The sequence below is a fragment of the Halichoerus grypus genome, chromosome 1 (genome assembly GCF_964656455.1).
Source record: "Halichoerus grypus chromosome 1, mHalGry1.hap1.1, whole genome shotgun sequence".
NCBI classification, from domain to species: domain Eukaryota; kingdom Metazoa; phylum Chordata; class Mammalia; order Carnivora; family Phocidae; genus Halichoerus; species Halichoerus grypus.
The window spans coordinates 68,061,790-68,077,527 of record NC_135712.1 but is presented as its reverse complement, the minus strand read 5'-3'; the positions used below and the strand labels follow the sequence as shown (position 1 = coordinate 68,077,527).

At 47.1% G+C, this 15,738-nt stretch overlaps 1 protein-coding gene across 20 annotated transcripts in view; it reads right to left on the bottom strand.

Moving 5' to 3' along the window:
* The window catches only part of KALRN (kalirin RhoGEF kinase), a 642,588-nt gene that overhangs the window by 565,042 nt on the left and 61,808 nt on the right, over positions 1–15,738 (bottom strand). For 3 of the 20 annotated variants that reach the window (XM_036071652.2, XM_036071654.2, XM_036071655.2), the window contains exon 1: positions 10,902–11,095. The exons of 15 other annotated variants lie outside the window; for them this stretch is intronic. In XM_036071652.2, coding sequence (XP_035927545.2) covers positions 10,902–10,968 — 67 coding nt within the window. In that variant the 5' untranslated portion in view covers positions 10,969–11,095. Of the gene's footprint in view, positions 1–10,901; positions 11,096–15,738 lie in introns of those variants that run through there. 2 more of the 20 variants (XM_036071665.2, XM_036071666.2) reach the window with 1 other exon arrangement.

The window sequence follows — 15,738 nt, the reverse complement described above, 5'->3', positions numbered from 1 at the left end:
TTATATACATGCACTAAGGGTTCCCACTATCTTATATATTCCAGGTGTTCAAGATGTGGTTAAGAAAGGAGGAAAATAAGCCCATGTAATCGAGTTGGCCAGGCCATGTTTCTTAACTTTGCTCTCTGCAGATTCAGAAAGTTGGTGAAGGCAAAGGAGATGTAAGTTGAGAGAGCTCTTAACCCATCATGTCTAAACACAAGAGGAGGGACCACCTTGTTCTCTTAGGTCCTCAAGACCTTCCTATGAGGTGGATTTTCCAGCCTGTAATGTGTAGAACATTCCCCACCTCCTCCCATTCCTACTGATGACACATGCACCTTCCCCCTCCCAGTACCCCACATCTATTGGCAGGCTCCCTGGGCTGCCTTCCTGCTACACATGTGCTGCCTCTGCCAGCCCTGTCTAGCCTCCTGCAGACACAGCAGCATCTGTCTGAGAGTCTCTCCCCGTGGCAGGAAAGGAGTGAATACCAGGGTCCTTATTTATTTATGTGTTCGTTTATTCCTTCCCAGGGATGAGGCAGTGGTTAAGGGGAAGAGGAGGGATAGAGGAACAGGGAGGGAAGGCCCAGAAAAGAAGCTGTGGTGGGCTAGAGATTGGCAAAAGAAATGTCTCTATAATTTGAACTGCTTTCCAACCACACTGTCTCTAACTGAGCCCCCTGGGGTAAAAGGTCTGTGTTTTACCGGGGATGAGAGTTTATAACCTTAATTATGCCTCAAAGCATTTGGCTGTGTTCATCCTGAAACTTCCAGCAGAAAAAAAAAATGTGGTTTCCATTACAGTGTCACTGAGGGACTTGTACTGGGGTTGGGATCATTAAAATGAAAACACTGATGAGTAAGCCATGGCATTTTGTCTCCAAGCCTTACGTCCTTCCTCCACCCCTAGTCCTGTACTTTATTTTGAGACAGGCTTAAAATAGTCTATAAAATATGGAGCTCATTATCCCATCTAACAGATTTCATTTGGCATGAATGTAGATTAAAAGCCCCATGCCAATTCTTCCTCCTAGCCTGGGTTTATAAGGAAGACACTCCTCTGCCTTTGCTCTGGACTGGTTTCTTTAGAACTCAATTCTGCAATAGACCAGGGGAGCCAGGAGGTGCCACTTTCAACTCCACTCAGCCTATTTTTCATGATAATAACAAGGGAGGATGGAGAAAGAAATAGAGCCTGTTTGGGGGGCTTCTTAGAAATTTTGCCTGGAGTCTTAAGAAGCTGGATCCAATCTAGACATCCCTCAAATCCATGAATTCTCCAGCCTGCCCATTCTTTCACATACAACGACTCTGTCAGGGACACTGAGCTTGTGAAAGGGGGTGGGGCTGGGTTGAAACCACAGGGAAATAGAATGGAAAGAGGCCTTGACTAGGAGTTTCTGTTTCCTGGTTTCATGGGCAGGCTCAACCATAACTAAGTGCATGGCCCCAGGAACTGAAATCCTCTCTTTGGGCTCAGTTTCCTCATCTCTTAAATGAGAGGTCTCTTCCAACTCTGTCTCTTCTTTTGCTGAGGGTACAGTTATGGCGGTAAAGAGAATGAGAAACAAAAACCTCTTCTTACTTACCACTGATCTTGTTTGGCCCAATACCATCTCTTGAACCAGTAAATTCACTTTTTATCTGATAAAGCTCCAGCCTTCTCTGATTACACCTTTCCTCTGAATCACCAGAGTGTTTGCACTGCATTTTCTCTCACCCGGAATGCCCTTTTCCCTTGCTCTACCCAAATCCTTAAAAATCCAAATACTCACAAGGACAGTGTGCTTAATAGAAAGTACGTGCTGATGGCTTGATTTATGTCCTTAATGCATTCCATGCACAGGTGTCATCTCCTCTCCAAGAGTTTCCCACAGGGCCCAGCATAAGGTTTTGTGTAAGAGGAGGGAGGAGGGACTGGTCTCTCGATTTCACTGGCAGGCTTATGGTTCTCCACTCATTTACCATCCCCTCTGAGCCGTTCAATGGCAGAGTATACAGCTGATCGACTTCCCTGCCACCGACCCCTGTACTTTCTAGTTACAGGCTCTCTCTGTCCCCTCAGTTATCTCATCTATACATGAAAATAACACCACCTGCATCACAGGGTTGTTGGAGACTTGAATGAAGCAGGTGAGGACCTATCCGAGGTCTTGAACCAGCCCACTTCTCCAGTCCCAGCCTACTCTTCTGCTAAGAATATCAAGGCCACCTGAAGTGCATTTCCTTTTTTTTTTTTTTTTTTTTTTTTTTGGTCTTCTTCTTCTTTCTACTTAAAAATAGCTTTCTAAGCACCTCCTTCCACCTTCCTTCCAACAGAGGAAGCATTCCCCTCCTCCGGTCTACCACTTCCATCTGTACTCTTCCTTCAACCCATCCCTACCTCCCCCAGGTCACTGCTGCACTTTACAGCACTTATCACAAGCTCTTATTATAAATTCAACTGTTGCTGGACTTGTGTATTATCTGCCTCACCCACTAGAATGTAAACTTCATGAAGACTTCATGCCTTATTCATGCTGTATCCCCAGCAAATAGCACAGGACCCGGAACACTGTCGGCACTCAATGAATATTTATTGAATGGATTAATAAATCCATTTCTTTACATCACTTTCAAACTTCTCCCTGTCATTGGCCCCATCCCATCCTCAAATACATTTAGGCCTCCCTTCCTTAACAAAACCATCATTTGACCCTAATGTCCCACCAACCGCTATTCTATTTTTACTTTGCATTTTCTGACATATTTCTCAAACAAACAATATGTGCTGGCTGCTGCCTCATCTTTACCATCTCCTCCCACTGCAATCTGGTTTTCTCCTCACCAAGGCTGCTGAAACAAAGCTGTGAGTAGTCACCAAAGCCTTCTGTCACCAAAGCCTTCAATGTTGCCCCACCTGGATCCCTAACTGTCCCTTCTCCTCTACTCTCATGAATTTATTGTATCCTGGCTCTCCTCCTATCCTCAGGAATACTCTCATGGCTTTGATCCTGTCTCCCCATGTCTACACTTTCCAAGATCAGTCTACACTACTCACACTCCCCCCCCCCCATACTGTCTTCCCTGAGCTACTATCAATTCACTATCACTTTTAGGCCGATAACTCAAAACCATGCATCTGCCACCCTAACTGCTCTCTAGAAACATAGCCATATTTCAGTTGCATGAAGGAACTAGCATTAGGTTATACCATGTTACCCTTCTTCATATTTTTAGTATCTGGTGCTGGTGCTATATTCCCAGTACCTATATTCCCTCCTGCCTGGTATGTGGAAATCAGTCAATACATTTTTAAATTAAATGCTGCTACCCTGCCATCATTTGCCTTTAACTTGACATGCAAGCAAGAATCTTCACAAGGTAGCCCCAACCTATCTCTCCACTCTTAACTCCTACCACATGAACACCCCAGAAAGTCTATACTCTGACTTCCAGCCTCATAACTAAGGACAACTGAAGCTTAACTCAGTTCTTTCCTTCTCATCCTACCTGCCATTGTGGTATCTGTTGTGTTATTTGTTATTGTCTGTTTCCCCCACTAGACTATGAAGTTTCATGAACACAAGAATACCATCTTCTTCAGCATTGTATTCCCAGAGCCTTAACAGGGCATAGCATATAGTAAGCCCGCAGAAGATGCTTGTTGAATGAGCAAACATTTCTTCTTTCATTCAGACTAATTATGTCTCCCTCTTACGAATGTATAGCACTCTTTTAGCAATTCAACATGAAATAATACCTTGCAGCACCATGTAGCTATATTATAGGTATTACAGGTATATTATTTTACAGGTATTGCAAGTATTGTCCACATAGAACCATGGAACCTTACGGCTAGAAGGAATCCACCTTATAAGTAATCCATCATTTCACAGAGGGGCCAACAGAGACTCACAGAGGCTACTGATAGATCTCGGTCTTTCAGGAGTTTGAATTGCAAGCTCTCTAAGGGCGGGAAGCCTACTTCCTACCCCCAAATATTCCCCGCTACGCCTAGGCCCTTATTAGATATGATCAGTGCTGCCAGTAGTGATACCAACAACATTTACTGCTTTGACCGATTCTTTAATAACAAGCCGCCTCCATCTGCAAGGTGAAGGGGAATTCATCACTTACACTGAGAGACCAGTTGGCTCGATGACCATCCAGGGACACAGCTGCCCCATTAGCCCTTGGCTCTCAGCAATCGCTGAATATGCCACAAGAGTAGAACGGGCCCTGGGAAGCCACACCACACCCAGAAAAGTGCTGCTTTACTGTTCTCACATCACGGTAACCTCCACCCCACTGGATGGAAACACCACACCTGGACGTCACAGAACAGCTATCGGTGTCCTTCCCCCAGGACGTGGCCTAGATATATCTTGTCTAGTGATCTCGCATCACAGACAAGACGTCCCAGCAGTATGCTCAGTCTGTGCTGACGGGAGGTGGACAGAAACCCCAGTTTAACACGTGTGCTGGAGAAAGAGAAAAGGGGGTATCTCCCTACCTGTACCATAACAGGTATAGAAAGAACTCAATCCAGATGGGAGTCAGGTGTCCTTGGGAACAAGGATCTTGTTCTTCCCTTAACAGCTCTGAGACTTTAGCCAAGTACTAACCTCTATAAGTTTGTTCACCATCTTTGAAACGGGGACTGAAGTAATCTACCTCAAAGAAACATCATGAGGACCAACAGGGATAAGATATTATTGTCAAATCATTACAGTTCTCTTTTTTCCTCCTTAACAATGACATGATAATCAGGACCTTTCCTTTGTTCTCTGGAGAGTTCAGATACTCTGTTAGCCAAAGTGATTTATTGGAAACCATCTTGAACTAGGTGTCTGGGTGAGAATATAACGGGGTGGTGGGACAAGGACCTAAACTCAGAGAAGCTCCACTCTCAGTGGAGGGAAAGGACCCCCCCCCCCCAGAAGTAACTAAACTCCTAAAGGCAGCAGAAATCTGGGAGGAAAACATGTACCTGCCAAGCACTTCTTCCAGCCAGGCAATGCCTCACATACTAACTCCTTCGGCGCTCGCAACCACCACATGAGACGTGTCTTGTTACTACCCATAGAAGCACACTGTGAGTCATGGAATAGTGCCCACCTGCCTCCAAACAGAACCAGGCATGACAAATTTGGGGAGCTCCTTCTGGAGGACATAGGGGTTGCAAGGTTTAGAAGGGGAAGGGTGTGGATTAACTATAAGAAGAAGAGACTTGGGGCATTTCTTGTGGATTCTGGAGCAACAGGGATTTGTCTGGGATGGTGTTTCAAGAGGTGCTGTGTTCAAACTCTTTACTGGACAAGAGACTTGGTCCCTTTGAAAAAGTAGCCTTGTGCCGAAAGTCAATCAAATAACTATTAGAGATATCTATTTGCAACTTAAAAAGCTAAGTTAAGGGGTGCCTGTGTGGCTCCGTTGGTTAAGTGTCTGCCTTCGGCTCAGGTCATGATCTTGGGGTCCTGGGATTGAGTCCTGCATCAGGCTCCTTGCTCAGTGGGGAGTCTGCTTCTCCCTCTCATTCTCCCTCTGTGCTCTCTCTCTCTCAAATAAATAACTACAATCTTAAAAAAAAAAAAAAGCTAAGTTAAAGTAACTTCTTTACATATTATATGAATATTCCGCTCAAACGGGAAGGTGATTACAACCTAAACTCCTCTAATTAGAAAATCCCCAGTGCAGGAGAGCCATCCAACACTTTTCATACACATGCTGTGTGCTTTTCTTTTTCCCACAGATCATAGGAGGGAAGGGATAACTCATAAAGGTTGGCACAAAGCAGCCACACGTCAAGCCGGGCACACATAGGCAATAGTTAACAAGAGCAGGACAAGCCAAAGCAAAGTGGGTGTCCCAGAGTCCATGACAGTTGGGACTGGCCACAAGCAAATGGACTAAATAGAGTCACCAAGTCTGACACAGTCAGGGACCAGAGCTGGGCAGATTACTGAGCAGCAAGCAGACCACAGACAGGGCATCTATCAGTGATGGGAGACCAAGGGCCAGGAAGAGAGCTATAGGCATGGGAAGGACGAGATCAAAGGTCAGGATGCCTGAGAGCCACAGCCATGAGGGCCAGGTGCCTCTTGACCCTGCACTGCACCTGGCAGAGTCAATCCCTGGATTAGGACATTTAGAAGCTGTGAAGGTTGAGGCAAGAGAGAACAGCTGCACAGGGAGAGGGGGACTTTGGTAAGAAACAGAAGTAGATTCCTGGCTGAACACTGAAGGCTTCAGAAAAGTTACTCTCCTCACTGCCCATCTATCCGGAAGGAGAAAGGGAATTTCCTTCTTGAATTCTAGCTGAATACAGGCAATGCTCAGCTGTTGGGAGCTATACTAAGAAGCAATGAAAGGTGCTTGACATCTGCAGTGACAAACCGTCATCCCAATCTCCCAAGCCCTAGGCAGTCAGAACAGAGCGCCAAAGCCCCAAACAAGCTGGGGCCAGACAACATCCTTGTACACAGGTGAAGTTTGTTCCTAGAAATATGAAGGAAAGTCAAGGTTTAGCTAGGTAGTGATAGAAAATGGTTGCAGTGAAGTCTCTAAAGAAAGTTGCATGAATTATACCCAAAAGATTGTGTTCTTTTAAATTTTACCCCTTAGTGCATTCCTATGTTTACTCTTATGTTTATTATTCTCATATAGTGACTGATTTTCTCATTTATTTTGTTATTTTGCTAAAGAGTCATTTTTGCCTTTACTCTCTGGCATCCGTATTACAGGACGGCAATGAGCAGTCCTCAAGCCCGGCTCCATCAGAATCACCTGCAGAGCCCTTAAAAATGCCAATATGCAGCCCCCTTTCCAGCAATTCTAACTTAATTGGCTTGGGGGGTGGGAGGTGGGAAGGGAGGAACTGGACACTGAACTTTCTAAGAGCGCCCGGGTGATTCTAATGTACATGCAGCAGTAAGAACCGGTCGGTTTCTGGCCCAGAATCCAAAGCTCTGTGTGGTAGGTACAGGAATATGGACAAAGCACTGAGAAGAAATTAGCCATCTAAAGCCTATATTGTAAAGTCTACATATCACTTCTTAAGTTTTCCACACATCAGTCATTTATGTACTTCTGACACCATTTCGCCATATCCATATATCTCCTACAGTTATTTCCTCGAGAGTATTTTAAATCAACTCCATTTTACTTACATTTATTTTTAAAAGAAACCAGTGGACTGAGGGTAAAGGAAAGCTGACATAAAAAGGCAAGGGCAAAAGAAGACAAGACGGGGGCTCCTGAGAGGGAAAAGCACTCAAGGCAGGTGGCAGGGAGAGGCAGAAAAGACCCAGGATACGGGGCAAAGTCGGCACAGGCATGGGGAGAGGAGAGCAGGAAGACTGGTGATGGGTTGGAGGCTAGCAGAAGAATGCCAGAGAACGGGGTCACAGGCAGCAAGTGGTATGAGGCCGTGCCCTTAAAGGAGCCCTAGGGAGGGAGAGGGGCTGAGGAAGCAGGGAGGCTGGGTGGGACAGGCACCTGGGGCCAGAGATGAAGGCAGGGCAGAGCATGAGACCCAAGCAGGGCTGGCGTAAGTGAGGGGCTCTCTGAAAGATAAGTGGGGCTAAGGAGGGCCTGTGTCACATGAGGTGGGGGCGGGGGGGACAGCACAATGGAAGCAGACACTGGGCAGAACAGACTGTCTGCTGGACAGTGCCAGGCAGCAAGAGACCCTCCAGCGACATATGTAAGTCACCTAAAATCATCTCATGGACAACCAGCAGACGTTCTGTACAGTGGTAAACACTGCCCAATGCCCTGTGAAGAAGGAGCCACCAGTCTTTTCACTCTTCCTCCTTCACTCCAAAATGACTGCCTTGAAAACAAAGAAATGTAAGCCCCCTCCTCACGTGTTGGGTCCCCAAGGATATGCCAAAACTCAACAACCACAAAAATCGATGTTACTTCTCATCTATATTCCTCTTGTTTCTTATCCGTATGAGCTCCTTTCTTTCCATGGACAGTCCCCGCCACAGAAACCATGTCTTCAGTCCCTGTCTGGAAGCACAGAGCACAAACAGCCAAAGTGACAAACGTCCAGTAAGAAACACCGTAAAAACAGCAGAGCCTATTAACAAAATAACTCATCAAAATAATCATGTCTGAGCAAGCTGATAGTTCCTTATCTTACATATCTTTACACATAGCGAACTCCAGCCCTAGAAAACAATCCCTTTTATTTTTTAAGATCCCTGCCCTTAACTGAACAATGATGGGGGAGACAAAAGGTCTGTCTGCAATCACCAAGCACGCACCGTCATTTCTCAGTAAAGCTTATTTCCGCTCCCTGATGTGTTCTGTTTCCTCCCTTTTCCTAGATGTGTCAAATCACAGATTCATTTATCCCTCAGTCACAGCCAAGAGAATGACTCAGGCGGCACACAGCTTGTCGATTATTTCAATTTCCTGGGCTAAACTCATCATTTCCCACTTCTTCTCGTTTCTTAGCCTCTCCTCACTTTCTTGAGGCCTGTTACGTTCGAGGTGACATGAGACATGACAACGGTGAGGGTGAAATGACATGAAATCCTAAAACAGATGAAGGGAGCTAAAGAGAGACCTAAGAGAACTTTGTTCCCTGCCCAGAAGGATGGGTTCATCATGCATCTGTCCATCCATTCAGCAAATACTTCTTGAACATCTCCCATGAGTTAGCTCACCTAGCATGCTACTGTCTATATAGTGCTAGGTAACGTTAGCTTCTAGAGGGGTGTTCGACAGCCAAAAATTCTGCTTGAATACAGATGTGGGTAAGCACCCGTATGTATGTGCAATACTAGGATGCCCACTAACCAGAACTGGGCAGCCCCTGAAAGCCTAGAGATAAGATATCCTACACAGTCAGAAGGTGCCAGTCTAAAGCCCCATAATAAAGAAACTCCCAGAGATGCTGTTTATGAAAGACCATAAAGTTTCAATTGCAGCCATACATGATGACAAAACTTTTGTGGAAAAAGACACGATTCTGGCAACCAACTTTTGCTATCCAGGGACACAGGTTAATCCATCCATTTATTAACCTGACATTTCTAAGAATGCTTGACACTTTTACATGCATTAACACAATAAATTTCTATAATACAGGTATTGGTATTAATATTCCCATTTTTCAAATTAACAAACTGAGGTTCCATTTGAGAGTAAACCATTTATTCAAGGGCACTTAGAAAGTAATGGAGCCAGAACTCGAATCTAAGTTTGCAATTCATGGATTCAAGCATTTTCTAAAAAGTAAAAATAAACTATTATTATCACAGCTTATACACTAACATCTAATTTCTTCTTATAATTAGCATATGTTAGTTTGAATTTTGTTTTAATTCATGTAAGTATAAATTGTCTCTAAGCCTCTAATAATTCTTAATTAGACTCTTCTCAGCTTCTGGTTATTACATGCCACCTGTTCTTGTCTTTCTCAGGATGTCTGCAGGAGAGTGAGAGTTAGCCATCCTGGTAATAAGAACTAACATTGAAGGGTCACATTCTTCATGCCAAGCACTGGGATAAAGTACTTCACTTGTAGTTTCTCACTCAGCCCCTACAGAAACCCTCTGAGTCAGTGCTACCACCAGCATCCTTTTTTACAGTGAAGGAAAGGAGACACAGAGAGTTTAAGTAACTTCCCTGAGTTCACACAGATAAGGGGGATTCACACTTGTGAGCTCCTTCCCCATCGTCCAGTCTGTGATCTCCACCTGTAAGAAGTTCTGGCTCTCTTCACACTCTCATCTCCATCTCCAGTCTGGGTCCCCACTGGCCTGTTTTTCAGTGCCAGTGAGAGACTGCTTTTCGAATGTGCTGGTTTGGTTTCCTCCATCTTTGATTTCTCCCCGATAAGAGCCCTGGTTCACCTGCTCTGTGCAGCTTTCTGCTTCTACCTGGTACTGACCTCTCGGCATATCTAAGAATGTTCCCACTGGAGAGGAATCCACCTTGGGGTATATAGCAGGGTGTCCCCAGGACCATCTTTTCCGTCAGGGGTTTGATCTCATTCTTGCCAAAACCTCTTAAAGGAGCCAAAGCTTTTAAAAATAGCACTCCACATTTTTAAAAATCAATTACTCAACCAAGTTAACAGTGGCTTTTCCTTAAAACAGACTATCTGGATTTGCATCACATTATCAGGAGATTTAAATCACATGAATATGTGAGGGTGAAATGTATTAAGGTCAGATTAACCTGAGGAATAAAACTGACTTTCCCTTTTCTTTCTACAAACTACAAATTCTGAACCAGCTGTATCTACAGATAATCCACAAAGGGAGCTGTCGTCAGCACAGGTGCTATATAGCTCCATGATGCTGAGAGGTGTGTAAAGAGGAAATGAACACTTACAAAGCACATATTATGTACCAGACATTATGTGCTTTACAGGTATAAATTAAATAGGTCTTACCAAGCCCATTTTACAGATGGGGAAACAAGCTCAGAAAAGTCACATAAATCAGCCTAAGGCCACGGAGCTGGTAAGTGGCAGAGCTGAGATTTGGGTCCTACATCTGCTTGCCCCCAGCTTCTTGCTGCAGGGACCATTCTCCTCACTACACTGCTTCTCAGAGTGTTCTATCAAAAGCCCCGCAACACAGGGCTTAACTCATCTTTGACTACAGTACAGAAATCTTGATTAAAAGAAAAAAAAAAAAAAACAGCAAGAAATGAGATCCTGATATACAGATGCTCCCCAAATGGCCCTGTGCTCCCAATTCCCAGCTGGGTCACAAATGTCGCAAGAAAAACAGCCTTTCTTTACTTTCCACAGGCTGGCTACTCGCCTGTTTCATTCCCTGTTCTTTCTCTTCTTGCTCCCCACTGCCTGCGCTCTATGTCTTTCCATGTGCGTGTTTCTGCCTGTCTCTCGCTCTCTTTCACACGCACGCGCGCACGCACACACACACACACACACTCACTCAGGAATACCTCGATCCAACAGCCGGAGCAAGCGGAGATACCAGAGATACCACTGGTCCCAGAAGCGGTCCGTCATCCCACCCTGAAGTCATCCTTCACAGCCAGTCCCTCAGCAGAGCCTCATCCCACCACCTCCGAGTCGAGGAGGCCGGAGTTACTTGACGCTGGGCTCACGCGCAGCCTGCTCTGAGCAAATGCCTGCCTGCGAAGACAGCCACCAGTCCTCCCACACAGAGGCTGACTGTGCCGGAGCTGTTTCACAGCAACAAAGGAACAAGTGCGGAACACCGCCGCCTTGTGCAGACCTAGCCTGCAGGGGCCCAAGGAGAGGTCAGAGATGCAGGGGGAGGGGAGCCGGGGAGGGCGGTCACAAAGAGGCAAGGTTAGAGGTGGACTTGGGAATGAAAATCCACACTCTGGGCCATGTCTTGAATTTCATTCCAGAATCTCCCACCATCCTGGCTTCCCCTGCCTCCCATACCAGAGGCCAGGGGCTCCCCTAATGGGACTCAGGTAGGAAGTCAGGAGCTCAGCCATCCAGGACTCTAAGACCAGCCCAGAAAACCCAGAGCCTCACTGCCTCGCTCCACAGGGACCACAGACACTCCTGGCCAAGAATGCTAGGCCCACAGGAGCAGAAAAAGGCCACAAATCCTTTCTCCCTACGTCCACTCGTGGATCCTTTGTTACAGGGGAGATAGCACAGGCTCTGGAGTCACACAGTCATGGGTTCAAATCCTGCTACCACTTAACAGTTGCCTGGCCTCAACCAAGTTTCTTCAACTCCCGAAGCCCCAGCTTCCTCCTTGTAAACCAGAGAGAAGAGCATCTGCCCCACAGAGGTACTGTGAAGTTCTCAGGAAAGGAAGAATGCACCATTTCTGGTAGAGCACTCAGTGGAGAGCGGTGCTCAAGTGTTTGTCCCCCTTCCCTGCCAACCCCCCTCCTTCTCTTGGCTTCTCTGTTTCCACATGTCCATACATCCCATGGTTTCCCACCTCCCTGCCCTTACTCCTGCTCTTCCTGCCAATAGCATGGCTTCCTCTGATTTTCCCAATGTCTAGTTCGATGCCACAAATCGCGCTGCTGTCCCTGGTCTTCCCCTTTATGTTCCATTTCAGTTTCTCCTTGTATAAGACTCTGCTCCCGTATTCGATCATAAAATCCATGAAGATAGGAAGTGCTTTGTAACAGGCGTTGTATTCCCCAATGTACTTCGTATAGTGCCTTAAACTTTGCAAGTGCTCGAGAACGAATGAACAGGCAAGTGAGTCTGGGAATGCCACACAATTTCATTCTTTTGTTTTGTTTTTTATTTAAATTCAATTAGCCAACATATAGAACATCATTAGTTTCAGATGTAGAGTTCAATAATTCATCAGTTGCGTATAACACCCAGTGCTCATCACATCACGTGCCCTCCTTACACACAATTTCATTCTAATAGCAAGGAGAGGAATGCATTGTGGCGCCTCAGTCCCTGGGCACTTCCTAAGGCCTGTAGGAAGATGACAGGGCTCTTCCGTGCTTGCCCTGCTAGGAGCCCATTTTACAGTGGACTGGCCACCCACATGGTGAGGCTGCACCCCTGGTGACTGGGAGTCCTGCTCACAAAAGTAAAACCCAAGGGGATGCTAGGTCTGGGACAACTTTGTTCTCTGAGCCTAAAAACTACCCAGCAGCATGGGCACCCGCGTTACAGCTTTTGTTTCAGCCCAGCCCATACCAGCAATGCTGTCTCACTGTCCTAATAGAAATGTTAGCTTCCCTGGACTCCTGGTCTCCACTGGGCAGCTGGTGGGAGCAGTCCTCCCTCAGCATTTGCCCTTCCTGGGAGCTTAGGCCTCTCAGATGAGACAGGCCGCAGATTTGGACAGAACTCAGACTGAGGAGGAGGCTGGGGTGGGGCTGGGGGTGGGTTAAGAGCTAGGAGGGAGGGAGAGGAGAAAGTGAGCACAGACACAATCTCCCCCCGACCCCCTGCCCCTGAACCCGCACCAGCACCACCATTGCCTCATGGTTCCTTCTGAAAGGGAAGCAGTGGGACTAAGCAGACACACGGCCTGAAAGCCACCTCTCAGAATCTGTTCGTATTATTTTGTTATTACCTTAAATGGACAAACTCCAGCCTGTAGTTAACACAAGAATGCAAGCCCCTCCTCTCTCCAGACAGAAGTGCACTGACCCAGGAGCCTCCCCCTTCCTTCCTGAACAACAAAATCCATCATTCAGGTGTAACCAGTACTTTGTAGCTCACAAAGTACGTTCACATCCATCATCTCCTCTGGGTCACTTTCCCCAGTCTACAGCAGAGAAAACCCGCATTCCAAGAGTTTAACAACTTGCTTACAGTCAAGTGCCTAGTAGGTAACTGAGCTGAGAAAGAGAATACGTACTATCTGTGTCCTCCCAAACAGAGTTTCTGGGGCTCTGGAATGTTCCCTGAGGAACTGTGACATGTTTCCCAGAGCATTGGAAACCCTCAGAGTAGGGCAGGACCTGGGGAACAGCGCTGCTTCCCAACAGGAGGCTCCTCCAGGACACTCTGCCATGCCACGGGCAAGCAGGCCTCACTAATGGCCTTTCACCCGTTTCTTTAGCTCCTGGCTGTGGCTGCCAAGGGAGAGCATCTCTACATAAGAATGCCAAGGAGGCCTTCTATAACACAAACTTGGGAGAAACCTGAAATGGGGGGCCGAGGAAGGCACACATGGCTCTCCCACCATGCAGGAGACCCAGACAGAGATGGGCTGAGGGAAGACAGTTCCAGTGACTGTGTGGACACTGGGTAGACCAGAGTATTCTATTCCATGTCCCACTCTTGGGCTTGGAGAAAGCAGCTGGCCCTGTTCCCCTCCCTCTGGTAACCAAGGGCAATTCCACACAGCTTTGTTTTCGAAAAGAAAAAGGAAATAAATGTGTTAAAGAACAGTATGGGTGTAAGAACCTTCCCCACAAACTGTGAACCTAGGAACATAAGCATTACCTGTTGGGTTAGGCCCAGGATGAACCCATTCAGCTGGGAATTTCACTAAAACCAGCTCCAATCGACCAAGCTGGGCTCCTTAGAGCTCCCCGGCCCACAACTGCTCATTTCTCCAACCCCCACAGAGCCTCCTAAGCCTTAGTGTAAATGCAGCCCCTCCAGTAGTTGAATAAAATGTTCCAAGAAACTCTGAGAGTTGCCATTTAGCTGCAGTGCAATTAGAAAGGATGAAGGATTGGCTAGGACAGAGCTTTATTAAGTTTTTTTGTTGTTATTTTGTCTTAAACAATGCTTTCTCCATGGCTGCTTCTTTCATCATGGTCAAAGCAAGCATGACCATTCCCATCGGTGTGGTCCCTCCAGCCTACCAAGCTGGCTACAGGGACATATTCTCCAGGGACAAATAGCATCTCCAGGCCAGCAACAGCCTGTCCATTCCAGAGGGTCGATGCCCATCTGGAGGATCACTGGTTACTCGATGTCACATCATAGATATGTTGCCTTCTCTTCAGTGTTCCTTCTTTTTTTTTTTTTTTTTTTAAAGATTTTATTTATTTATTTGACAGAGAGAGAGAGGGAACACAAGCAGGGGGAGTGGGAGAGGGAGAAGCAGGCTTCCCGCTGAGCAGGGAGCCCGATGCGGGGCTCGATCCCAGGACCCTGGGATCATGACCTGAGCCGAAGGCAGCCGCTTAACCGACTGAGCCACTCAGGCGCCCCTTCAGTGTTCCTTCTTCTTAACTTGGCACTGTTCTTTCTCCCTCTCTCCACCCGCCCCAACATGAAAACACTGTGTTCCCAATCAGATAAAGCAGGCACAGTGTATGGAGCAGAAGGCAAACAGCACAGAGGGAGGAGAGAACCAACCGTGTCACAAATCGTTCCCACTCATCTCCTGGGACGATGACCACCATTCCCACAGCAGCACTGGCCAGCTAGCTCCTCAGACACATGGGGCGATCAGACAAGGGAAGGCCACACGGAGGCAGGATGGTTGCATACCAGAGTGAAGACCATCGGCCAACGTGGCGTTCTTCCCCCGCCCCGCCCCAGGAAGTGAGCTCCATCAGGCTGCCATTTTGCCCTGCAAGCTGTGCTTCAGTTGCAACATGAATCAAACACTCCAGCAGAAACCATCCTCAGCCACCTCCCACACCACTTCTGTCCCCTTGGCGATGAGCACCCTAGTGGTGAAGTGAAGCCCATGGCAGCACGTTCTCCAGGACACCATCCATGAGATGGGAAGGACCCCTCCCAATCCTCTCCTAGGAAAGCCTCATGTCCCCAGGTGAACAGGCTCCTTAGGTCCACACCTGAGGACAGCACCTATGACGAGTATCACCTATCACACTGAAATTCAAGTCCACCTCTCCCAAGAGGCCTTTTCCAGCTAACCTCATTCATTCTCTACCTCAGAGGCTCTCTAAGTTTAATGGGCAGCAGAATCACCTTAAAGGGTTTGTTATCCATGCAGATGACTAGGCCTCACTCCCAGAGGCCTGCATATTTAATGAGATCCCCAGACAATTCTGTCCCCAGCTCTCCTCTCTTACACGTGGCACTGACTTCATTTAACTCTTCTGGCTGAATTCTAGTGTGTACCCATCTCCCCCCACGCCCCAAGAGTCCAGTAGGGAGGGAGGTTCTGAGTCTTGAAGTCAACTCGAGTCCCCTGGAAGGTAAGGGGAGGTCCCACCTCCCAAGGCCCACTAGCGGGCCCTAAGTGGGGGTCTTGAGGAGGTGCCAGCCAGGAGACGGAGAAATCAGCCTCACCTAACAGGCTCCAGAGAGCATTCATTCTGCCGTGGCTCTACTGCACATCTGTACAGTAACTTTAGACGTCACCTCAAATATCAGGCC